Genomic DNA, 27,076 nt, shown 5'->3' with positions numbered 1-27,076 from the left:
AGAATTATGAATAATTTACTGCCATTGTGTGAATAATATGTAATCATGCAATTCATAAAGAAAGAACTGTACTCTGATCATGAGCATTATAAAATGTCATTTATTGTAATAACAAATACTTTATTTTCTAAATCTGTTTACGTAATCCAGATTACATCTAATCAATTACTTCCCAGAACTGCCGGTTACTCTTCTTACATAGGACAAACGGCATGGAAAATCAAGTAATATGTTTATTTTACATGAACATTCACATGTATTTGTTTCATTAAAGGTGCTTTATGTAATTTTGTTGACTGTGGAAAGCCATAAAAATGCCATATGTTTGCATAGATTTAAGAAACATGCTGAATTCAACAGGTTCTCAGAAAAACAATGCTGCCAGTTATTCTACTTTTGAAATGTGCTTTCCGGGTCAGAATGTTTTTGTTTTGGTCTGTGATCCCGCCCACTGCCAATTTAACCAATAGTATTTCGACACACCAGGTTGCCAGTTGGTGGAAAACACAGCGTATTGGGTCTGAAATGAACTGGGTGATTGATCACAGTTGTGTCCTAAATCTGGCAACCCGCGTGAGGGTGGAGTCTGAGGAGGAAGTGGCGGGAAAACAACCCTCTCTAATAATTTGACTTTAGACTGCAGCACCCAATTCAACCGCTAGCTTACAATATTACATACTGCAGTCTGCACCTTTAAGTAGATTTGCAATATACACAAAATGCACACTGGCCGTCGCACACACGTTAGGACACACATACCGCATCTCTGTAGAGAAGTATTGAGGGCAAGGCTACATGCATTCACTCTTTTTTATTCTTTTGTGCTTTGCCATCAGGACGAGTCTTTCTGAAACATTTACGGAAAAAGAAACTGCACGTTTTAATAAAGAGGAATGTGATCAGTGCAACAATTGAGATTAAAAAGGCCAGTACGTCCAGGCAGTGGTACTGATACCAGCTCAGTTCATGTGCCTGAACTCGTAGATGTTTAGCTCCTTTATTCCGCATCACAAATTCGATCCAGTAAACTGCCTGATCCAGAGGTTTCATCGGCTGATCATGGTGGATTCTGGACAGTCTCATGACGCTTTCTTTGTATCTGATTAGAGAAGAAAAAGCACTGCTTAACACAAGACAAGCTCTACAAAGCTATATTGACAAGCTATGCTTTGAACTAGAGTGTTTTTCTATGACATCAGGTTTAAAGTGAATAGTGTAGGCGGCCATTTTAGGGTGGTTTCTAAACTACTGAAAAAAAAACTGGTGGAGCCCTTTGGTAATGGATTATTTAAAATTTATGAAAGACTTAACTCACGAGGGATTATTTAATACAGTCTTGAGAGCTTCTGCCAGGTCTTTGGACTTCATTGTATTGATATCAAGGACAACAGCAGCTCCTTTGGTTTTCATGTGCATCAGGTTGTCAGGCTGGTCAGCAAACAGTGGTAAACCCACCATTGGGACGCCATGATAAATAGCCTCATACAGTCCATTTGTCCCGCCATGGGTAATGAAGGCCTTCGTTTTTGCATGTCCTATCAGATAAAATGAAGTCAGTATATCTATCTGACACCAGTTATTGTTCTTTGTGTTTAACCCTCTGATGGTCTTCAAAAAAAAGTCACACTCGTGGTCTTCGGGGTCTATTGGACCCCAGACAACAACATTTAATTTTGTAACCGAACAATATATTTTTTTTTTAACAAATATAATTTTACTCTGTTTATTAATGTTTTTACTCAACATTTGTGCAGTTTTTGGAGAATTTATGATGTTTTTTTTTAAATTTCTATAAATAAATAAATAAATAAATATTTAATTAAATAGGATTTTTTTTTTAAAAACAGCATTTTATGTTAAATAAACTTTATAAAAGACCCAGATTTCTAACTTTCATTCCTGGGGATACCATGGATAATTTTACAAGGTTTAATGTAAGATTTTTGCCCATTTTTTTGGAAAATACAGGTTAAAATTTGTAATAAATCACTTTAACCACTAGATGGCTATAGAGCTCCATTATATGCTATTTGCTATTTGAATTACTGAAAGATATAGTTTCTAAAGTTGGATTCAGTTGGATTCATATCTAATTATCTATATCCATATCTATATTATAAAATCACAATTATAACAAAAATAATATAATTTTTGTCAAAATTTAGCATTTTTTGTACTGAAAAAACACTATGCATGGTAAACCGCATGACTTCTGCAGACAGGGTTGGAGCAGGTTTGGCACTTCACTGTTGTTGTTGTTGTTGTGTGTGTGTGTGTGTGTGTGTGTGTACATTTTATTTTTATTTTTATGTGTACAGTGTCACCAATTTATTTTTGTGGTGGTTCTTCATTTTGTATGATTTTATTTGACAAATTATAAGACTTTTTATAGCCTTACAAATGTATTCCTGTGTGTGTGTGTGTGTGTTTGTGTGTCTGTGTGTGTGTGTGCGTGTGTGTGTATGTGTGTGTGTGCACATTTTCAATGCGTCTAAGTGTTACCAATTTATTTTTGTGGTGGTTCTTCATTTTGTATGATTTTATTTGACAAATTATAAGACTTTTTATAGCCTTACAAATGTATTCCTGTGTGTGTGTGTGTGTGTTTGTGTGTCTGTGTGTGTGTGTGCGTGTGTGTGTATGTGTGTGTGCGCACATTTTCAATGCGTCTAAGTGTTACCAATTTATTTTTCTGGTGGTTCTGCATTTTAGATTATTTTATTTTACAAATGATACGAGAACAGTTTTTATAGTCTGTATGTATTCCTGTATAAATGTATTCCTCTTTATGTGTGTGTTTGTGTGTGTGTGTGCGCCTGTGGTGAGCATGATAATTTTGGATTGTGGATGTTTTTTGCATTGTTGGAAGTGTGCCACTTTATTTCTGTCATTTCTGTCTATGTGTTCTACGTTGTTTCTGATTTTGATGATGTTATTTTGTCTATTTTGATTGCGGGGTCCAATAGACCCCGAAGACCACGAGTGTGACTATTTTTGTCACGCCAACATAAAAACAGATATCATTAATTTTTTTTTTTTTTTTTTTTTTGTAGATCTAGAAAGTGTTGAGAGCCGTAGAAAGTTTCAAACCATTTGGACAAAGAGAACATTTTTTTTAATTTGAGCAAAAGTCATTTGGGGTCCAATAGACCCCGAAGACCATCAGAGGGTGAGCAGACATGACAACACTTTCCTTACCAAGCAAATCATTCTGTGGGATCCAGTCGTAGAGTTTTGTATTGGGGGCGAGAGATTCTGGTGTTTTTCCCTTGTAACGCCAAATAACCTGTGCAAATACACAAATGGAGAAAGTACTCTGTTACTAACGTACACTGAGATAACTGGAACGAGCACTGCCATCGCTAGACGCAATGTGGAAAACTACTTTTCCTCTGATTACTGAAGATTATAGAATAACGCAGGGAGATCCCTCTATATAAGCGGGCAATCTGCCATAGGGAATCAGGTTAATTCGGCTGAAGCGACGAACGCCGAGTCATGCAGCGTGAAAAAGCACGGCCGGTGACACGGTACTCAGAGAACCGAGGTTATGTTAGTAACCGAGTAAGTTCCCTTTCGATACAGTTCACTCGTACTGCGTCACTAGACTCAGTGGGAACCCAGTGCAATCTTGCCATGCTTAGAACTGCAGAACGACAATCGTTCTGGGGCCCTGGCCTATTTAATATAGGGCGATATAAAACCCAACAACAAGGGACTCGGACTACATGTCAGAGTCGCATGGAGGGTTCTGGTGGGTTGAGCTCACGTAGAGGTCAATGCTAAGCTTAAACAGACAGGACCTGTGCTTGTAGCGCAGGGACATCCAGGTTATAGAATCTGGCGAATGTGGACGGAGAGGATCAGCCGGCCAGCGCACAAATGTCACCAATGGACACTCGGCTGGACTGCCTGAACGAGGAGAGCGCTTGATATATACTCTTAAGGCCCGAACAGGGCAGAGTAATTAAAGGGTTAGTTCACCCAAAAATGAAAATGATGTCATTAATGACTCTCCCTCATGTCGCTCCAAGCCCGTAAGACCTCCGTTCATCTTCAGAACACAGTTTAAGATATTTTAGATTTAGTCCGAGAGCTTTCTGTCCCTCTATTGTAAATGTATGTACGGTATACTGTCCTTGTCCAGAAAGGAAATAAAGACATCATCAAAGTAGTCCATGTGACATCAGTGGGTTAGTTAGAATGTGTTGAAGCATCGAAAATACATTTTGGTCCAAAAATAACAAAAACTAGGACTTTATTCAGCATTGTATTGTCTTCCGGTTCTGTTGTGGATCCGCGTTCAGTGCCGCCGCTGACGTAAGACGCTGCTGACGTGTGTCTGGTGTGTGTGTGTGTGTGTGTGTATTCTGGTTCTGTTGTGGATCCGCGTTCAGTTCCGCCGCTGACGTAAGACGCTGCTGACGTGTGTCTGGTGTGTGTGTGTGTGTGTGTGTGTGTGTGTGTGTGTGTGTGTGTATTCGGGTTCAAATAAATCTGGCTGGGCAAAAAAAAACAAATCTTCCTCTGTGTGGAAATCCTTAGACATGTTTGCGAAGATTGTTTTGTTTCCAGCGTGCGTCTCCCTCAGACTGTAAACGAAGCTCGGGCGCACCAGACACACGTCAGCAGCGTCTTACGTCACACACACACACACACACACACACACACACACACACACACCAGACACACGTCAGCAGCGTCTTACGTCACACACACACACACACACACACACACACACACACACACACACACACACACACACACCAGACACACGTCAGCAGCGTCTTACGTCAGCGGCGGCACTGAACGCGGATCCACAACAGAACCAGAATACACACACACACACACACACCAGACACACGTCAGCAGCGTCTTACGTCAGCGGCGGCACTGAACGCGGATCCACAACAGAACCAGAATACACACACACACACACACACCAGACACACGTCAGCAGCGTCTTACGTCAGCGGCGGCACTGAACGCGGATCCACAACAGAACCAGAATACACACACACACACACACACACACACACCAGACACACGTCAGCAGCGGCACTGAACGCGGATCCACAACAGAACCAGAATACACACACACACACACACCAGACACACGTCAGCAGCGTCTTACGTCAGCGGCGGCACTGAACGCGGATCCACAACAGAACCGTAAGACAATACAATGCTGAATAAAGTCCTAGTTTTTGTTATTTTTGGACCAAAATGTATTTTCGATGCTTCAACACACTCTAACTAACCCACTGATGTCACATGGACTACTTGGATGATGTCTTTATTTTTTTTCTGGACAAGGACAGTATACCGTACATACATTTTCAATGGAGAGACAGAAAGCTCTCGGACGACATGAGGGCGAGTCATTAATGACATAATTTTCATTTTTGGGTGAACTAACCCTTTAAGACTCCTGCTCACTCTTAGCTTCTTGTTTCTACAGCTCCTTCCGCTAGCAAATTCATCACTTCGGTGCGGAGGACATGAGCCACGTTGCTCCCTATACCGAGGTGGTGACGAGTGACGACACCCCAGAAGTGGAGAGGCCTGCAAGCAAATTGCAGCGAGTAACCTCGTTTTACTGTGTTCAATACCTATACACTCCAGGGATGGCTTTCCAAGCCTCGGCCCAGGTGGCCAGGGGGACTTAGCCTGCTCCTCTTCCTTCCTAAAGGATCAGGACGGCTTCTGAGGCGCAAGATCCAGCGTTATCTTAGGCCGGGGACCTAGGGGTAGCTCAATGAGAGCAGTTCGTCTCAGTGAGCGCGGCTTCTGCGTGGTGGGATTAACTTTATTATTGCTATAAAGAGATAAAAAAAAGTTACACACCTTTTGTGGGATCTGACCAAGAGCAGAAGCAATGGTGTTTGATCTTTCCAATGTCAGGTTGTTGATCATGGAACCCAATGAGAAAACAACAATGCCATGATCTCCTGAGCTCTGAACAAACTTCTCCAGTTCCTAAAAGACACACAAATGACCACATACTTTAACTCAGAAACAGAAAACAAGACTTGAACCACCATATACACCATGTAAACTACTTAACAGTTAACAATAGGAAATAGGAATCATGGGGAAAAGAAATGTATCACTCTCTTTGAATCAATTCTTAATGCGCATGTGAACGCCATCAGCGTTTATCACAAGTTCACTTCGCGTTTAAAGTATGTTTGGAGAGAATGGTGTCATCTTAGTGGCCCCTAATTTCATAACAAATGATCATTTCGACGGAAGTGAATCAATCAAAACTAACTTTAGCTGGAAAATAACATTATTCAAGAACCGCTATAAAACCAAACCAATCTCTGTTACCTTAAATTATATTAAGTTTATCTCTGTAAAGCTGCTTTGGAAAAATCTACATTGTTAAAAGCGCTATATAAATGAGGATGACTTGACTTGACTTTGAAAGTGTTCATTCTGGTTCTGAACCCACAAAAAAACATAATGCACTCTAACGCACTCTGAAAACGTGATATTTCTACCAAAGTTCAAGTTTGTCCCTGATTGTAGATGACATAATTGCACCAACTGGGTCCAAAAAGCAGTCGTACTAAAGTTGCCGTGTATTACTGCAAGCATCAATATTGTATTGTACTGTGAAATACTGTATGTCATTACTTATATTCTTCCTCATCTGTTATATTTCATGCACTGCAAAGAATATTTGAGAAGTTTGGAACCATGCAAATTCTTTTGGTACCATCAGTCAGACCACAGGGCCAAAATAATTAATCGCACAGGATTGACAGATCAGTTGTTTGGCTCAAAAAATATTCTTGTGCCGAGTTACAAAATTAATGTAAAAATTCTGTAAATTTTCTGCCCTGATATGCAATTTCTCCCTTTTAATTACGGACCTAAATGGAAGATATTTTCCAAAGTGTTTCAAACAATATGCAGTTTACAAAATGGGATGACATTGCAAATCCATAGTTTCTTTTAAAGGGTTAGTTCACCCATTGTATCAGCATTGTATTCTGGTTCTGTTGTGGATCCGCGTTCAGTGCCGCCGCTGACGTAAGACGCTGCTGACGTGTGTCTGGTGTGTGTGTGTGTGTATTCCGGTTCTGTTGTGGATCCGCGTTCAGTGCCGCCGCTGACGTAAGACGCTGCTGACGTGTGTCTGGTGTGTGTGTGTGTGTGTGTGTATTCTGGTTCTGTTGTGGATCCGCGTTCAGTGCCGCCGCTGACGTAAGACGCTGCTGACGTGTGTCTGGTGTGTGTGTGTGTGTGTGTGTGTGTGTGTGTGTATTCTGGTTCTGTTGTGGATCCGCGTTCAGTGCCGCCGCTGACGTAAGACGCTGCTGACGTGTGTCTGGTGTGTGTGTGTGTGTATTCCGGTTCTGTTGTGGATCCGCGTTCAGTGCCGCTGCTGACGTAAGACGCTGCTGACGTGTGTCTGGTGTGTGTGTGTGTGTATTCTGGTTCTGTTGTGGATCCGCGTTCAGTGCCGCCGCTGACGTAAGACGCTGCTGACGTGTGTCTGGTGTGTGTGTGTGTGTATTCCGGTTCTGTTGTGGATCCGCGTTCAGTGCCGCTGCTGACGTAAGACGCTGCTGACGTGTGTCTGGTGTGTGTGTGTGTGTATTCTGGTTCTGTTGTGGATCCGCGTTCAGTGCCGCCGCTGACGTAAGACGCTGCTGACGTGTGTCTGGTGCGCCCGAGCTTCGTTTACAGTCTGAGGGAGACGCACGCTGGAAACAAAACAATCTTCACAAACATGTCTAAGGATTTCCACACAGAGGACGACTTGCATTTCTTTGCCCAGCCATATTTATTTGAACCCGAATACACGGACGCACCAGACACACGTCAGCAGCGTCTTACGTCAGCGGCGGCACTGAACGCGGATCCACAACAGAACCAGAATACACACACACACACACACACACACACACCAGACACACGTCAGCAGCGTCTTACGTCAGCGGCGGCACTGAACGCGGATCCACAACAGAACCAGAACACAATACAATGCTGAATAAAGTCGTAGTTTTTGTTATTTTTGGACCAAAATGTATTTTCGATGCTTCAACACACTCTAACTAACCCACTGATGTCACATGGACTACTTTGATGATGTCTTTATTTCCTTTCTGGACAAGGACAGTATACCGTACATACATTTTCAATGGAGGGACAGAAAGCTCTCGGACTAAATCTAAAATATCTTAAACTGTGTTCTGAAGATGAACGGAGGTCTGACGGCCTTGGAGCGACATGAGGGAGAGTCATTAATGACATAATTTTCATTTTTGGGTGAACTAACCCTTTAAGATCAACAGAGCCAAACCCCTCTCCAAAGTTACAATGTTACTTGATCTATTCAAGTGAGGATTCCTTAATTTGCAAACGATGCTTGTTTTAATACAAATAAAAATAAAATGTAAAGGCATCAAAGATATTTCAGAAGAGCAGATGTTTCAAAATAATATACGGCAAAGCAAAGTCATTACCTTTGACAGAGGTTTTGCGGGTTTGCAGTGCAGTCCTCCAACAAATTTAAAATTAGGCAGGAGTGGGCGTGGATACTCGAAATCCCAGTAAGTTCTAATCAACCAGATGTCAGCTTTCCCCATGGTCTCACACATTGTTGTAGGTTTGCCTGTGACATGAGAAATATTTCTACTCAGTTGATGTACAGTAGGTCAAGTCACACGTTAAAGCATAAAAGTCGGCCTAGATCAAACAAAAAATAGTTACCCCGCAATTCAGTGTAAAGCCGGTCAAAAGTAAACCTCGTGTTCAATTGAAATATGGTTGTGTGCATGATGTAGAGGAGCATGTTTTCAACTCTCTCTGTGAAGCTCATATGGTCAGTGAGGTGACCCTGCACAGCGACCGCAGGGACATAGGATGGTGGTGTGGGGATCTGACCGCAAAACTGCTCGAAACTATACGCGAAAGTTGAGCGCAGTGAGATGACGTACGGGATTTTCAGCGTCTCTGCCATCAAGTCAGCGCATGGCATCATTGGATCAGATAAAAGCACATCATAATGAGATTCCCGAAGCGTGTGTAAAAGATCCTCATTGTGGAACATTCCCTTGCATGTATCAGCAGAAAGCGCCATGAAGTTTGACATCACTCGCCTGATCATGGAGACTTTCTCGTATAACGTGGTGGCTGTGTCGGTCATCCAGAGATGAATAAAGTCCCTCCATACACCATCGGCCTCTTCTTTCTTCATGTTGACTTTAAACACATTGAAGGTGAACCGCTCCTTCCGTGTGTACTGTACAGTAGGAGATGAAGAACTGATCAGAACCGTCACGCTGTGGTTCTTATCAACTAACGCGTCTACGATTGAACGCATGTTGTGCCAGTGGCTGTACTCGCCTGGCAACACCAAAACCCTGCCAGCCTCTACTCCACACAACAGAACGAACACAAGCAAAGTCCCAGAAATCATGGTCAAGTGTCTGTGCCTTTAGAAAAGTGCAGTGTGATCTATGGAACAGTGACCCAAATGCAAGATTTACACAACAGGATTTGGGCAAAGGTCGTGTTGCATTATGGAGGGTATAGGTGCACTTTGTCATTTTGCCAAAGGATAATATCTTTAATTGCACTTTCACTCAATTCCCACTCTAAATTGTGTATTTTCCAATACTGCAAGGAATATGCAACAACACTGTTATAACAGCTTTATTTTGTTTTTACAAAATGTAAGTGCAATTCTGAGTCAGATGTCAGTTTATAGCAGGGGTTTTCAACCTTTCAACCTAGACTCGGGTTTATTATAGCCTAGTTCTAGTTCATTTCTATCATGACAACCCCTAGTAAAAAAAAGTATACTTCATTGTATTTGAAATATATCCATTTTTCAATAGTACATTGCAAATACTAACACATCTTTAAATATTAGCATCATGCTTTTACCTATTTTCACAATACAACTTTTAACACACTACAAAATAATTGTACTTTAGTACATTTTCTCAAAATATATTTTAGAAAAATATACTTGAAATGAAAATTCAGTTTATTTTTTAAAAGTGCTATTTATTTGCACTTTACTAAAAATATATTTTAGGGTATATTTTTATTTCAACAGTGTGCTGGAAATGATCATTGTAACAATGCATTGAAAAAGTATACTTTCAAAATACATTATAGTATTTTGTACAGAATAAATAAATCAAATAGTATAAAATACATTTCAGAGAAAGTTTGTCTCAATCTTTTCCACTGGCCAAATAGTATTTTTAATTGCTTTATATTTTTAATGGAAACAGGTAGGCCTTATTGTGCATTATTGATCATTATTTGCATGAAAATATTTTCTCAGACCATGAGTTATGCTATTATCATTTGCTAAGCAATCCTCGCTGTAGTTAAAACATTAAAACACAGCATGCCACAGGAAAAGTGTTCAACAACAGCATCATATAAAAATGTTGTAACTAGGCCTACTTTGTAATGTTTTCATGTATTTCCAAAATGTTCGTACGCATGGGGTCAGAGTTTGCGTGCAGGTGCGCCAATTTTCCCGTCACTTTTGTTTTTAAAAAATCACAACTTATGCAACAGAAGTGGCGTAGCCTACGCCTCTTTCAGGGGATCTTTTGTGCGTATGCATGACGGTTATAGATGAAGCCCCAGCCCCCACGGTTCGGCACGCATGTGATTCGCGGATTAAAGCAACACCAAGTAACTTTTCCTCTGCGGTCGCCCTACAGGTTGGAAGCGGAATTGTCCGTTACCGCTGTGGTAAATAATTTAGCCTACCGCAGCCTACTGTCGCACGCATGCTCGCTGTTTATCCAGCACCGGCTTTGGAGTGAACGATGTCCACAGACAAGGTAGAGTATAGCCGCGTTTCCACCGCAATTACCAGGAACTTTTTGTCCCAGGAACTTTTTTCATAGGAACTTTTTTTGCCCCAGAACGGTTGCTCACTGCGTTTACACCGTGGACTAAAGTACCGGGAAGATTAGTCTGGTGATGTTGAACTGCGTGCGATTGCTCCTCCCAGTCTGCGCGTACTTGTTTTGAGTTTTAAGTATTGAGGAGATTCAAGCTGTGCTGTTTTTGTGTGCGATCTATTGGTTTACTAACGAGGTAATTAACAAAACGGCAGAAAAGAGACGAACACTAATACCAAAGCGTATTCATTTCAGAAAGCTCGTAATGCTAGATAGACAACGTTTGTTATCAGCTATAGCGGACATGACCATGGATTGGACGAACGCGCGCCATCCGGCAGAGAGAACAAGGTAAAAGAACCATAGACAGTGGAAAAGAACCAATCAGCATGTTCAGCGCACAAGTCCCACCCCGAAAGTTTCTGAACTCTGAAAAAGTACTACCTCGCCAGCAGGGACTTTCTGGGGGGGACATTTTTACCCGGAACTTCATTTAGACCCTGGTTCCTGCGGTGTAAACACACGGAGTACCACCCCAAAGTTCCTAGTTCCTGGGGAAAGTTCCTGCGGTGGAAACGCGGCTTATGTTGCATGATTTCATGAAAGTATGATGTATTGCGACATCAAAAACTAAGAAAAACTAAATGACTATTGTAACGCTTGACGTAAAGCAAGTCAAATTTGTAGTTTTCTTATGTCTCATTAGAACTACAGAAACGCGACCTGATCTGGTAATCTAGCGTGGTTATAGCAGATATAGGGCTGCATAGTGTGGTTATAGCAGATATAGGGCTGCATAGTGTGGTTATAGCAGATATAGGGCTGCATAGTGTGGTTATAGCAGATATAGGACCACAAAGCGAATCCAGAAGTGCCTTTCACCCTGAACCACTGAAACGATTTTGGAAACATTATTTTAAGGTAAAAAATCTAACTTAGTGTTGCTTTAACTGCTAAATTTAACCATCATAGAGTGAAAGTTTGTTCGCTGCCTTATATATCCCACATTCCTGTGCTTTCCATTATGTGACAGTTGAGCTAAAAAATAAAGATGGCGTCTGAAAGTTGCAGCTGGTCGTCAGTTTGTGTGTAAATGTACATTTTTGGTGCACGTTTTCAGTCTGTGAAATATGCCACATTAAAGAGAGAATGTCATGCATCAGTTCGGCTGGCAGCTTAATTGTTTTGGACAAAATCTGAATGTCACTAGGCTATCAATAATTCCCGGTTGCACAGACTGTGGCTAGCCATGTTGACTTTTATTCATTCACAGGATATGAACTATTGATATTAACAATTCAATTTCCACTATAGCCTATATATTTTTTTTAATCCTTGATATCAACAATGACAGCATCACTCGCAGAAATACTACAAATACAGAAGAATTTAATTTCAACTAGTAAAAACTATCATTCTTGATATCTTTAATTTATTTTCACAATAGATAAATATCACCATAGGCTGCCATTCAAATTCAATTGTATCGAATTGATTTCTTATAGTTGAAATTCCAAATTCTCATATAAAAAAAATAATAATAATTTCTAATATAAATAATTACACGGTTACTACTACCACGTATTACCACGTATTTTTTTTTAAATAAAAAATATATATTTCTACTAAGAAATGCATAGCTGATATGTTTCAACTAAGAAATCCATTATTGATATCAACAACTGAATTTAAATGGCAGCCTATAGTGAAAAATCCAATTTCTTATATCAAGAATTATTTCAAAAAGTGAAAATGCAATTATTGATATCAATAATGTACTGGGAATGTATAAATGTCAAAACGCAGACAGCATGCTTAAGTGATAATGCTGGACATTTTGATTTTTTCCCTCACAATTGCAAGTTTCCAAAGTCAGAATTGTGAGATGTTTTTCAGTGGCGTAAGCTTCCATATTAAAGGGTTAGTTCACCCAATTTTTTTTTTGAAAAATAATATTTCACGTAGTGAAACTACGCAAAGCTTCTAGATTGCACGTCACGCATCACACACATGACCAGCGTCGGCCAATAGTGAGCCTACGTGTGACGTGCAACCTAGAAGCTTTGCGTAGTTTCACTACGTGAAATATCACGGCCTTACAGAGTAGTTGAATAAAGTCGTTCTTTTTGTTTGTTTTTTTGCGCACAAAAAGTATTCTCGTCGCTTGATAAACTTAAGATTGAGCCACTGTAGTCACTCGGACTATTTTAACGATGTCTTTCATAACTTCTGGGCCGGCCAGTATCGATCCCTTAAGAAGCCTATGGAGGAGTGATCCAGCTCTCAGATTTAATCAAAAATATCTTAATTTGTGTTCCGAAGATGAACGAAAGTCTTACGGGGTTGAACAACATGAGGGAGAGTAATTACTGACAGAATTTTCATTTTTGGGTGAACTAACCCTTTAAGCTTTTCTAACTAAACTACATTTCCCACAATGCCCTATAAAGATGTTCATGAGAAGAAAAAAAAAACATTCGTGAACCCTTTCGTGAGTCCTTACCTAATATTTCACTGTAGTAATTATCCAAACTCATCGAGGCCATCCGAAACCCGACGGAATAAACAACATAAATAATCATATTTTTCACTCTTTCCATGAAGCACATGTGATCCGTCATCACCGTCGGAGGAACAGGTACATAAGAGGGCGGTGAGGGCATCTGTCCACACATCTTCTCCATGGAAAACCCCAATGACAACCGCAGAGAAAGGACGAGTGGCAGGTCCAGAATCTCTGCCAGCAAGTCACTGCATATGAACATGGGATCATATAAGAGCACATCAAACTTTAAATCCCTCAAGCGCGCGATTAGCGCGTCATTACGCAGCATGGAGTCGCAGGAGATGCGCAGCAATTCGTTCACTTTCCCCGCCAGCTCCACGATCTGGAGACCAATTGTGACCATGCTTGGTGTGGGGTACTGCAACCAGATGTTGAGCAGCTGTTCGCTCACACTGTGCGCCTCGTCCTTCCTCAGAGGCACGTCAAACACCAGGAACGGGAACCTCTCCTGCGCTGTGAAGTTTACGGACGGCGAGGCTGAGCTCACCAGAACGGTCACACTGTGATTGCGGTTCAGAAGCTCTTCCACGATGTTGCGCATGTTGTGCCAGTGGCTGTATTCTCCCGGCAGCACGAGCACATTGCCACCGTGCGTAAAGCTCACGTCAGTCAATAGGAAGATTACGAAAAGTGTGCATGACTTTCCCAAACAGTGCATGGCAGAAACACCCGTGAAGACGCAGCAGATAACCACCTTTCCCACTTAGCATCTGGATTAATAAGGAAGGCGTATCTAGGTAAAGGGCGGAACAGCAGGACTTTGGAGGAAAGTGACGTCACGTAGTAGGAGTCAGGAAAGACTCGAAGAAAAACCAACATTACATTCTCTTGTGAAAAAGAAGAGCCTGCCTTTTAAACGTATTACATAACTGCTCGTGCCGACTATATCATATTAATAAAATAAAAGGTTAAGTGTAGGCTACATAAAGAGAGAATGTACACTTTCACGACTCGTTGATATTTTTAAAAAGTGCACTTTGTAATAATGTCAAAAAGTTTTACTTTAAAGTACATTTTAAATCATGTTTTAATAATCTTTGTTCATGCTTTAAAGTAGTAGCCTACACTTATTTTGATGTGTCGACTAACATAAAGTAACATGTAAAGTAGCCTACTTGATTGCATTTTAACTGTAGTGTAGGCTATTATTCAATATTACATTTAAAGGTAACATTTTAAATGAACTGAATTGCAACTCATCATTACAATAGACAACTGTAAATACAAATAAATTTGAATAGGCTATGTGACATACAAGTTTCAATAGAAGTGACTAAAGGCTATATTTCAGTTTACCACAAATGCTTGTTGGTAGGCTACACTTTAACCATATTACAAAGACAATAGAAGTAATTAGCCTATTAAATTATATGTAATGATTAAGTCCTACTTAAGTTTATTAAAAAGCACTCTTAAGTTCAACTAAGTGCATTTAATATAATTTCAACTATAAAACATTTACATTTAATTGCAAACATGGAGAACTGTCAGAACTCAGAGTCAGTTTGCACTTAAAGTACATTTCCATTGTAATTACTCATTTTAAAAGTATGATAGCGTGTACTTTTTCATAAAGATTATTAAATTAATAAACCAAATAACCATATAGAAAATAATAAGTATATAAACTGGAGGGACCTGAGCAGTTTGAGGATAGTGCTACCTACAGGTCATGATTTTTTTTTTTTTTTTTGCCTATAACGTTTGAATACTTTGGGCTAAAAAGTCATGAATCTGGTCTCATATTTTTGGATTTCTTGGGCCATAAAGCCAGGAAAATTGATCAAGTATACTGCAAGTAGACAACAGCCAGGAAGACGATGATGAAGATGAATGGATCTGAGCAAACTCTGGAGTGTATTCTGAATTGGTTTGAACTGGTGCGGACTCTAGATTGGCTGGGACTGGAGTGGATTCTGATTTGGCCGGGACTGGAGCAGGAGTAGGAGAGCAGAGAGAATATATTGCTCTAATGTGTAGCCATGCACATCCCACGGCATCCTAGAACGCAAAGGCTCATCCAAACCTCCATGGAAAACAAAGTGTGGAGCAGATGAGGGTGATTCTTCTTCTTCTTCTTCAGTTTTTTGGCGCTTTGCATCCTGTATGCATATTGCCACCTACTTTTGCTGTTTTGCCGTCATGATTCTTCCTTATTTTTTTATTGTTTAATTCTTTCACACATATACACATATCTATTAATTTCTACCTACTTTTATAATTACTCTATGCTCCATTCCATTCCCAGGTCCTACCTGGCGACTACTGAGGGTGATTGCTGGTAGGTATGGGTGATTATATGGAGTGTGTGCAGGTGAGAGTCAGAGAGGATGATGGGAAATGTAGTGCAGAGGTGATAGGTGAAACGTGACAGCATCTTGATGACACATGGTGTAAATTAATGCTCTTGATTTTCTTTGAAAAAGAAAGATTTCAAAGTGCATAAGGCATCAAATGGTAGGAGCGGCCCATATAATCTTCTGATCAACATGACATTAAGACTTTGCGTAAACATACACACCACTCAAGTCAAGTGGCGTATTATCTATACGCATTTTGAGCTAGCCGCGTGTATGTCCACGCCGAAACGAACCGTCATCTTTTGCGTGTATGTCTACGCCGTTAAACGTCCGAGTGATTCCGCGTGCATGTAGGCCTACACGCCGTTAAATGTCCGAGCGAAACGAAGCAAAATGTAGATCTACATCTGTGGAGCGATATTTTTTTCCCTAGGATGGTAGGGGAAGACTCATAAATGGTATTAACCCCAGTGACGGGTAGGTTTAGGGACGGGGTTGGGGTAGGTCATATATTTATATATACAGTAATGTAACGTTAAGTCAACGGCGTTGATAAACACGCTGAAAAGCGATTATGCGTGTTGATAGCGCACGAAAAATGGAAATACGAATTGGCGTGTCATACATAGGCTACGCCATTTCATGAGATCAGTCTGTTCGGATAATGTATTGTAGTTTGCCGGATGTACTACTCCAGTGCACTTGAGGTTGAACTTACTGCAGGGCACAGTGCACATTATCAGTGGTTATATGTTTCTTGTATTGTGTTTAAAGGTTGAGGCTATTCAGAATGACAATGAAGTTTTCTTATAAGAATAAGGTAAGCTATTGGTGCAAAGTGCAAGTGCAAGGATCACAAGTGTGTTTTCCTTCATGACATCATCACTGCCTCTCAACAGGGGCAAGCAGTCACTAAATCTGTCAACATGTCTATCGATTAAATGGATTTTACCTGCAATTGAGGTGGAAATGTTCAATGGCTTTTTGTGTGTCTGTGGCTAATTCAAAATAAACCTACACAAAACAATATCGTGGCACAAATTTAAGTTTGGTTCCTAAATTTGCTTTTGTGAATATGAACTATTCTCAATTATTGATCACATTAGGTTATGTAAAACCTGTAATCCAAATGGATGGAAATTTTACATGCAATTCGAATCTGAGGCCTATTATCTGATAAAACATTTATGAAGAGGCAACTTATTGTATCTAGAAAAATAAGGCAATGCAGTCCTGCCACAGAAATGAAATGCAAGCGTACGTACTTACCCAGGATTTCTGTATATAAGTGATCCCACTTTGATTTAGAGACTAGATAAAACAAAAAATCCTGTCCACCGTTTGAGAGAACATTTTTCAGTCTCTGCAGGAAATTCATTTCATCTGTGTTCTCAGAGCCGATGGAAGGGACGTAGGATGGCGGAGCCGGCAGTTGTCCGCAAAGTCTCTCCAATGTGTTACCATAGGAAAACCTGAGACTGAGAATAAAAGGTAAGTTCAACTTCTGTGCCAGCAGCTCCCCACACATGAACCATGGGTCGGCCAGTAATGCGTCAAACTTCTCTTCTCTCCACTTCTCAAGGAGGTCTTCTCTGGCAAAGAGTTGAGTGCACACGGCCTGATTCTGCTCACTGCCAATGTCAATCATCTCCTTCATCTTCAGTGAAGCCTTGATGATGTTGTCATTCGGTAGATCATGAGTCCAGCATATCAGCTTCCTTTCCAAGTTCTCCAGGATGTCCTGCTTTGTGTGAGGAACCTGTATAATCTCCACATTATAGCCCTCGGATGGAGTGGTTTTGACAGACGGTGTGGCCGTGTGAGTGACCACTGTGACATTGTGTCCTCTTTCGATCAATGCGTCTATGATGACTTTTACATTTAGCCAGTGGCTGAATTCGGCAGGCCAGACGAGGATCTTCCCTCCTGACACACACTGCAGGTCCAGGTTCAGCAGAACAAGCAAAAGGAAAAGACTGGTGCTTCTTCTGGGACTCATGACAGCGGTGAACAAACTTCTGCGCACAATAAGCAGGATCAGCATGTGGAGGAGGAGGAGCTACTGACTGGCAGCATGGAAACATGAAAAGACAAAGTTATGCAATCAAATAAAGGGGAAGGTCTTGACCGAGCTTTAGTTTTAAAGAAATAGTAAGTAGATTATGTCCCTCTGTTAGCATCTATATTCTCAATGCCTTCATAACATCAGCTTGCTTGTATATCTGGTTATAACTTAATTTTTCTTTTCAATTTTTCAATTTTTTTATTTTACTAGCAGGGAAATCTAGCAAAAAATAAGTAATGCTCATTAAAAAAACATCACTTTCACAATTATATATAAAAATGGGGAATCACTATTAGAGCATTAAAATAAAGAAAAGCACAGGCTTTTTAGAATTGTTATGGTGCACTAATTTGTTTTTAAAAGCGATACATATAGGCATTTGGTTACTAAATTTGCTTTTTTGAATATGAATTCAGTTAGAGTCTTAGCTTATTATATATCTATCTTAAAGTATTACTTTAATCAATGAATGCCAGCTGGAGTGCCCGCGTGAGCCTCTGGAGGGCACTCTCTTCCTGTGCTATGTTTCACCATGGACTCATTATGTTTAATTATGTTCAGTTGTGTTTGATTACGGGTTACTGAGTTCCTTATTTAAGCCTGAGTTATCCCTGTGTCCTTTGCGAAGTCTTGTTACACAGTAAGCGTACATCTCTGAGCATTATTCCTTGTTTTAGTATTCCGTGTTTCCCTGGACTCTTGATCCTTGCCTGTTATCTGGACTGTTTATGAACCTGTGCTGCCGGTCTCGACCTAAGCCTGTTTTGACCACGAGTTACCTGATTGCCCTGTCTGCTCGAGTTTATGTCTGCTTTTGTTTAAAGGAATACTTCGACTTTTTGGGACTTTAGCTTATTCACTGTATCCCCCAGAGTTAGATAAGTCCATACATACCTTTTTCATCTCCGTGCGTGCTGTAAGTCTGTTTGACGCACCCACCGCTAGCCTAGCTTAGCACAAAGACTGGATGTAAATGGCTACAGCTAGCACACTAAGTCCAGTCTTCCAGTCTTTGTGCTAAGCTAAGCTAGCGGTGAGTGCGTCAAACAGACTTACAGCACGTACGGAGATGAAAAAGGTATGTATGGACTTATCTAACTCTGGGGGAAACGTTGAATAAGCTAAAGTCCCAAAAAGTCGAAATGTTCCTTTAAGTTGAAATAAAGTGCTGCACATGGATCCGACCGCCTCTGTCCGTACGTTACAATTACACTATAGAATAGTCTTTCAAGCTATTGAATTTAAGAGTTATTTTCTGTGAAAATAACTAACAATGTAAAATTCTGCTAGAAATAAGTAATAAAGTAATTATAAACTTAATATGAAAAGGGTTTAAGGGGTAAAAACAAAAGGCTAATACAGAAGTTTTATGAATTTTGTGCAAAAACATTATTTCAAAATAAGTGAGTAATTGTTTCTTCATAGATGACAAAAGGAAGCAACTGGGTGAAATACTGTCATTAAACTGAAAGTTCATAGGAAAGTTCTAGTTATAAAAAAGAAAGAAAAAAAAACCCCAGAAGATTTATTTTTATTTGAAGAAGCCAGAAGTCTTTCCATTCTTGGTCACTGACTTTATTATTCAAAGAGATCTGAGTTTAATTAAGAATTGATCTAAAAAATATTATTTGAAAAGCTAGATTAGAGTAGTCAACATTGGAAAGGGAGCATTAGGACCACGAAGACAGACTTGACTAGTAATTTGACACGCGATTGGAAAAGAGTTTTGCACAGTGTTCAACCATAGACAGTAAACACGTGTAGGTTGCGTCATCAGAGAGCGACCGCAGCATCAGAATGCTGACATGGCCGCGTCCGTGGAGCTGAGACTCACTTTATGGATCCGTTTTGTCTTTATTTTGGATTTTTCTTCGGTCGCCGCGCTCATCGAGGGACTGTATTGCGGGACTCAGAGTTGCTATGACGTGCTTGGGGTTTCGCGTAAGTCCAGTAAAGCAGAGATCGGTCGCGCGTACCGTCAGCTGGCCCGAAAATACCACCCGGACCGGTACCAGCCCGGAGAGACCGGAGACACCCACGACACCGCGCAGCAAAAGTTTCTGCTCGTCGCTACCGCTTACGAGACACTCAAGGTAACGAGACACTCGGGAATCTCTCTCGCTGAAACGCGTTAATGTCTCTCACTGGAACGGACTCGGGAATCTCTCTCACTGGAACGGACTCGGGAATCTCTCTCACTGGAACGGACTCGGGAATCTCTCTCACTGGAACGGACTCGGGAATCTCTCTCACTGGAACGGACTCGGGAATCTCTCTCGCTGGAACGGACTCGGGAATCTCTCTCGCTGGAACGGACTCGGTAATCTCTCTCACTGGAACGGACTCAGAAATCTCTCTCGCTGAAACGCGTGAATCTCTCTCACTGGAACGGACTCGGGAATCTCTCTCACTGGAACGGACTCGGTAATCTCTCTCACTGGAACGGACTCAGAAATCTCTCTCGCTGAAACGCGTGAATCTCTCTCACTGGAACGGACTCGGAAATCTCTCTCGCTGGAACGGACTCGGTAATCTCTCTCACTGGAACGGACTCAGAAATCTCTCTCGCTGAAACGGACTCGGGAATCTCTCTCGCTGAAACGCGTGAATCTCTCTCACTGGAACGGACTCGGAAATCTCTCTCGCTGGAACGGACTCGGTAATCTCTCTCACTGGAACGGACTCAGAAATCTCTCTCGCTGGAACGGACTCGGTAATCTCTCTCACTGGAACGGACTCGGGAATCTCTCTCGCTGAAACGCGTGAATCTCTCTCACTGGAACGGACTCGGAAATCTCTCTCGCTGGAACGGACTCGGTAATCTCTCTCACTGGAACGGACTCAGAAATCTCTCTCGCTGAAACGCGTGAATCTCTCTCACTGGAACGGACTCGGGAATCTCTCTCACTGGAACGGACTCGGTAATCTCTCTCACTGGAACGGACTCGGTAATCTCTCTCACTGGAACGGACTCAAAAATCTCTCTCGCTGAAACGCGTGAATCTCTCTCACTGGAACGGACTCGGAAATCTCTCTCGCTGGAACGGACTCGGTAATCTCTCTCACTGGAACGGACTCAGAAATCTCTCTCGCTGAAACGCGTGAATCTCTCTCACTGGAACGGACTCGGAAATCTCTCTCACTGGAACGGACTCGGTAATCTCTCTCACTGAAACGGACTCAGAAATCTCTCTCGCTGAAACGCGTGAATCTCTCTCACTGGAACGGACTCGGGAATCTCTCTCGCTGGAACGGACTCGGTAATCTCTCTCACTGGAACGGACTCAGAAATCTCTCTCGCTGAAACGCGTGAATCTCTCTCACTGGAACGGACTCGGGAATCTCTCTCACTGGAACGGACTCGGGAATCTCTCTTGGTGGAACAGACTTGGGAATCTCTCTCTCTGGAACGACTCGGGAATCTCTCTCACTGGAACGACTCGGGAATCTCTCTCGCTGAAACGCGTGAATGTCTCTCACTAGAACGGACTCGGGAATCTCTCTCGCTGAAACGCGTGAATGTCTCTCACTAGAACGGACTCGGGAATCTCTCTCGCTGAAACGCGTGAATGTCTCTCACTAGAACGGACTCGGGAATCTCTCTCGCTGGAACGGACTCGGTAATCTCTCTCACTGGAACGGACTCAGAAATCTCTCTCGCTGAAACGCGTGAATCTCTCTCACTGGAACGGACTCGGGAATCTCTCTCACTGGAACGGACTCGGGAATCTCTCTCGCTGGAACAGACTTGGGAATCTCTCTCACTGGAACGACTCGGGAATCTCTCTCGCTGAAACGCGTGAATGTCTCTCACTAGAACGGACTCGGGAATCTCTCTCGCTGAAACGCGTGAATGTCTCTCACTAGAACGGACTCGGGAATCTCTCTCGCTGAAACGCGTGAATGTCTCTCACTAGAACGGACTCGGGAATCTCTCTCGCTGAAACGCGTGAATGTCTCTCACTGGAACGGACTCGGGAATCTCTCTCGCTGGAACGGACTCGGGAATCTCTCTCACTGGAACGGACTCGGGAATCTCTCTCGCTGAAACGCGTGAATGTCTCTCACTAGAACGGACTCGGGAATCTCTCTCGCTGAAACGCGTGAATGTCTCTCACTAGAACGGACTCGGGAATCTCTCTCGCTGAAACGCGTGAATGTCTCTCACTAGAACGGACTCGGGAATCTCTCTCGCTGAAACGCGTGAATGTCTCTCACTAGAACGGACTCGGGAATCTCTCTCGCTGAAACGCGTGAATGTCTCTCACTGGAACGGACTCGGGAATCTCTCTCGCTGGAACGGACTCGGGAATCTCTCTCACTGGAACGGACTCGGGAATCTCTCTCGCTGAAACGCGTGAATGTCTCTCACTAGAACGGACTCGGGAATCTCTCTCGCTGAAACGCGTGAATGTCTCTCACTAGAACGGACTCGGGAATCTCTCTCGCTGGAACGGACTCGGTAATCTCTCTCACTGGAACGGACTCAGAAATCTCTCTCGCTGAAACGCGTGAATCTCTCTCACTGGAACGGACTCGGGAATCTCTCTCACTGGAACGGACTCGGGAATCTCTCTCACTGGAACGGACTCGGGAATCTCTCTCACTGGAACGGACTCGGGAATCTCTCTCGCTGGAACAGACTTGGGAATCTCTCTCACTGGAACGACTCGGGAATCTCTCTCACTGGAACGACTCGGGAATCTCTCTCGCTGAAACGCGTGAATGTCTCTCACTAGAACGGACTCGGGAATCTCTCTCGCTGAAACGCGTGAATGTCTCTCACTAGAACGGACTCGGGAATCTCTCTCGCTGAAACGCGTGAATGTCTCTCACTGGAACGGACTCGGGAATCTCTCTCGCTGGAACGGACTCGGGAATCTCTCTCACTGGAACGACTCGGGAATCTCTCTCACTGGAACGACTCGGGAATCTCTCTCACTGGAACGGACTCGGGAATCTCTCTCGCTGAAACGCGTGAATGTCTCTCACTAGAACGGACTCGGGAATCTCTCTCGCTGAAACGCGTGAATGTCTCTCACTAGAAAGGACTCGGGAATCTCTCTCGCTGAAACGCGTGAATGTCTCTCACTGGAACGGACTCGGGAATCTCTCTCGCTGGAACGGACTCGGGAATCTCTCTCACTGGAACGACTCGGAAATCTCTCTCACTGGAACGGACTCGGTGATCTCTCTCGCTGAAACGCGTGAATGTCTCTCACTGGAACGGACTCGGGAATCTCTCTCACTGGAACGGACTCGGGAATCTCTCTCGTTGGAACGGACTCGGGAATCTCTCTCACTGGAACGGACTCGGGAATCTCTCTTGCTGGAACGGACTCGGGAATCTCTCTCGCTGAAACGCGTGAATCTCTCACTGGAACGGACTTGGGAATCTCTCTCACTGGAACGGACTCGGGAATCTCTCTCACTGGAACGGACTCGGGAATCTCTCTCACTGGAACGGACTCGGGAATCTCTCTCACTGGAGCCGACACTGGGCTGAGCTCTGGGACAAAAGCGGGCACTGGGTGGAGCTTTGGGAACTGAGCGGAATCCTAGTTGAGTTCGGGGAAGTAAGCAGATTCTGGAGCGGACTCTTGGTCTGATGAAATTCTCGAACTGATTCTAGGACTGGAGTGAACTCCTGGACAGACTCATGGATCTGAGCAAACTCTGGAGTGTATTCTGAATTGGTTTGAACTGGTGCGGACTCTAGATTGGCTGGGATTGGAGTGGATTCTGATTTGGCCGGGACTGGAGCGGAGTCTTTCAGGAGTGGTCCTCCTGAGTGGGAGAGCAGAGAGAATATATTGCTCTAATGTGTAGCCATGCACATCCCATGGCATCCTACAACGCAAAGGCTCATCCAAACCTCCATGGAAAATAAACATGAGCATATCATCCTCATCCAGGTAAACTGTAGACGCCAGCTCCAGGAAGTCCTCAGTATACTCCTCAACTGGACGGCCATTTTGAGTGAGGGAGTACAACAGATCAGTTAGGCGGAGAAGCATGCTCATGCTGCAATCGGTTAGGTCTGGTCTTCTGTCAGGAAACACAAACTCACAGAAGTAGTGAGTAACAATAAGCGAGTTTTAATCCACACAGGTAAATGGTAAGTATACTGCAGATAGACAACAACCAGGAAGACGATGATGAAGCAGATGAAAACAGGTACCGGTACGTTGCACCACACACACCCTACACACCAATATTTCACTGAGTATTGAACTAATGAGATGTTTTTCTCATACAGGGAGTTGGCGAATTGGAGACTGGAGACAGGCAGGATTGAAGACAAGGAAATGAACATGGTGGTAGGCATCTCAGATAAGGATTATCCCCATCTTGGGAAAGTCCTAGTTGAGACCAGACAATGAAGGTGTGTGTAGTGCAGGCTTTTGTAGTGTGGAGCAGATGAGGGTGATTCTTCTTCTTCTTCAGTTTTTTTGGCGCTTTGCATCCTATGTGCATATTGCTACTTACTTTTGCTGTTGTGCCGTCATGATTTACTTATAAGCATTTCTTCCTTATTTTTTAGTGTTTAATTCTTTCACACATATACACATATCTATCTATTTCTTCCTACTTTTATAATTACTCTAAGCTCCATCCAATTCCCAGGTCCTACCTGGCGCTGCGTGCATGAGGGTGATTGATACCAGTGATTATATGGAGTGTGTGCAGGTGAGAGTCAGAGAGGATGATGGGAAATGTAGTGCAGAGGTGATGGGTGAAATGTGACAGCATCTTGATGACACATGGTGTAAATTAATGCTCTTGATAACTTTAAAAAAGAAAGATTTCAAAGTGCATAAGGCATTAGATGGTAGGAGCGGCCCATATAATCTTCTGATAATGTATTGTAGTTTGCCGGATGTACTACTCCAGTGCACTTGAGGTTGAAATTACTGCATGGCGTAGGGCACATTATCAGTGGTTTTATGTTTCTTGTATTGTGTGTAAAGGTTGAGGCTATTCAAAATGACAATGAAGTTGTTGTTTTTTTTATATAAAAATAAGGTAAGCTATTCAAAGGGGGTTGGGACTCCATACAACCTTCAGTTGCTTATTGGTCAGATAGGACTTTGACTAATCTGTAGAATATAATAAAATACTGTTGAAAGTTGGTCACCCAGAATTTGTTACATTTTTCATGTTTGTTCATGTTTAAGACCATTTGTAAACACTTTGTATAATATGGTTATATGCTCAAGTGCAATGACACTGATTCAGAACACAGGAATTAAGAGGTGCGGCTCAAAAAAGGAAAATCCTGTGTTTCACAACTTTTTATGTGGAGGATTGTGTCACAATATCTGATCTCAGATCAAATACAGTCTAACGATTACAAAATATTATGTTTTTTTCTTTTTATAAATAACCTTAGTTAAAGTTTTGAACTGAAATGAAGAATTGTGTCACATAGTGTAGTTTTGGTTCTTTGAGCTCATTTTAATTCCCTGTGTTTAATCCCGGTTTTATATCCTTAATACTGTAAATATGTCACTGACTTTTTCCGTGGGTTCCTACACTTTTGTCAACTGGCCCAATCTCCGCATTGCCATGATAAAACCACAACTCAGCTAGAATAAGGGAAGTCTTTCATATACTGTGAAATATGTCAGAGTGAAACTTTTTTTTGTCCATATGTCAGAGTGAAACTTGATTTTGTCCATCGGGAATTGATTGGATGCTGAACCTGAATCACTATCAGAGCATTAAAAAGGAAGCACAGACTTAAGTTTTTTAGCTATAAGAATTGGTTTGGTATCTGATTAGGTTTCATTTTTAAAAGCAATACATAAAAAGGTATTTGGTTCCTAAATTTGCTTTTGTGAATATGAACTATTCTCAACTGTAATCCAAATGGATGGAAATTTTACATGCAATTCAAATACATGAATCTTACACTGAGGCCTATTATCTGATGAAACATTTATGAAGAGGCAACTTATTGTATCTAGAAAAATAAGGCAATGCAGTCCTGCCACAGAAATGAAATGCAAGCGTACGTACTTACCCAGGATTTCTGTATACAAGTGATCCCACTTTGATTTAGTGACTAGATAAAACAAAAAATCCTGTCCGACATAGGACAGAAAATTTTTCAGTCTCTGCAGGAAATTCATTTCATCTGTGTTCTCAGAGCCGATGGAAGGGACGTAGGATGGCGGAGCCGGCAGTTGTCCGCAAAGTCTCTCCAATGTGTTACCAAAGGAAAACCTGAGACTGAGAATAAAAGGTAAGTTCAACTTCTGTGCCAGCAGCTCCCCACACATGAACAAAGGGTCGGCCAGTAATGCGTCAAACTTCTCTTCTCTCCACTTCTCAAGGAGGTCTTCTCTGGCAAAGAGTTGAGTGCACACGGCACGATTCTGCTCACTGCCAATGTCAATCATCTCCTTGATCTTCAGTGAAGCCTTGATGATGTTGTCATTCGGTAGCTCATGAGTCCAGTATTTCAGCATCCTCTCCATGTTCTCCAGGATGTCCTGCTTTGTGTGAGGAACCTGTATAATCTCCACATTATAGCCCTCGGATGGAGTGGTTTTGACAGACGGTGTGGCCGTGTGAGTGACCACTGTGACATTGTGTCCTCTTTCGATCAATGCGTCTATGATGACTTTTACATTGAGCCAGTGGCTGAATTCGGCAGGCCAGACGAGGATCTTCCCTCCTGACACACACTGCAGGTCCAGGTTCAGCAGAACAAGCAAAAGGAAAAGACTGGTGCTTCTTCTGGGACTCATGACAGCGGTGAACAAACTTCTGCGCACAATAAGCAGGATCAGCATGTGGAGGAGGAGGAGCTACTGACTGGAAACATGGAAAGACAAAGTTATGCAATCAAATAAAGGGGAAGGTCTTGACTGAGCTTTAGTTTTAAAGAAATAGTAAGTAGATTATGTCCCTCTGTTAGCATCTATATTCTCAATGCCTTTATAACATCAGCTTGCTTGTATATCTGGTTATAACTTAATTTTTCTTTTCACTATTTTTTATTTTTTTTATTTTACTGGCAGGGAAATCTAGCAAAATTAAGTAATGCTCATTAAAAAACATCACTTTACAATTAAGGAAAGGGGAATCATTATTAGAGCATTAAAAAAGAAAACCAAAGGCTTTTAGAATTGTTGGTGCACTCATTTGTTTTTAAAAGCGATACATAGGCATTCGGTTATTAAATTTGCTTTTTTGAATATGAATATTTAGCTAGAGTCTAAGCTTATTATATCTATCTTAAGTA

At 42.1% G+C, this 27,076-nt stretch overlaps 1 protein-coding gene across 4 annotated transcripts; it reads right to left on the bottom strand.

The window, feature by feature from the left end:
• Window positions 1-220: 220 nt before the first annotated feature.
• LOC130069104 (UDP-glucuronosyltransferase 2A1-like) lies at window positions 221-26,635 on the bottom strand. Of its 4 annotated transcripts, none has more exons than XM_056232823.1 (6): window positions 25,850-26,635; window positions 8,481-8,629; window positions 5,848-5,979; window positions 3,199-3,286; window positions 1,316-1,535; window positions 221-1,099 (listed from the first exon to the last, which is right to left on the bottom strand). In XM_056232823.1, exons 1-6 carry the CDS (start codon window positions 26,622-26,624, stop codon window positions 802-804), a joined length of 1,662 nt encoding a protein of 553 aa, XP_056088798.1. In that variant the 5' UTR covers window positions 26,625-26,635; the 3' UTR covers window positions 221-801. The 4 variants fall into 4 exon arrangements, with proteins under 4 accessions (XP_056088798.1, XP_056088797.1, XP_056088799.1 ...); XM_056232822.1 differs by lacking the exon at window positions 25,850-26,635 and adding an exon at window positions 17,028-17,809; XM_056232824.1 differs by lacking the exon at window positions 25,850-26,635 and adding an exon at window positions 13,396-14,183.
• Window positions 26,636-27,076: the final 441 nt, after the last annotated feature.

The sequence above is a fragment of the Rhinichthys klamathensis genome, unplaced genomic scaffold, assembly GCF_029890125.1.
Source record: "Rhinichthys klamathensis goyatoka isolate OS25496 unplaced genomic scaffold, OSU_Roscu_1.1 h1tg000356l_1, whole genome shotgun sequence".
NCBI lineage: Eukaryota > Metazoa > Chordata > Actinopteri > Cypriniformes > Leuciscidae > Rhinichthys > Rhinichthys klamathensis.
This window is presented reverse-complemented; position numbering and strand designations above follow the sequence as displayed.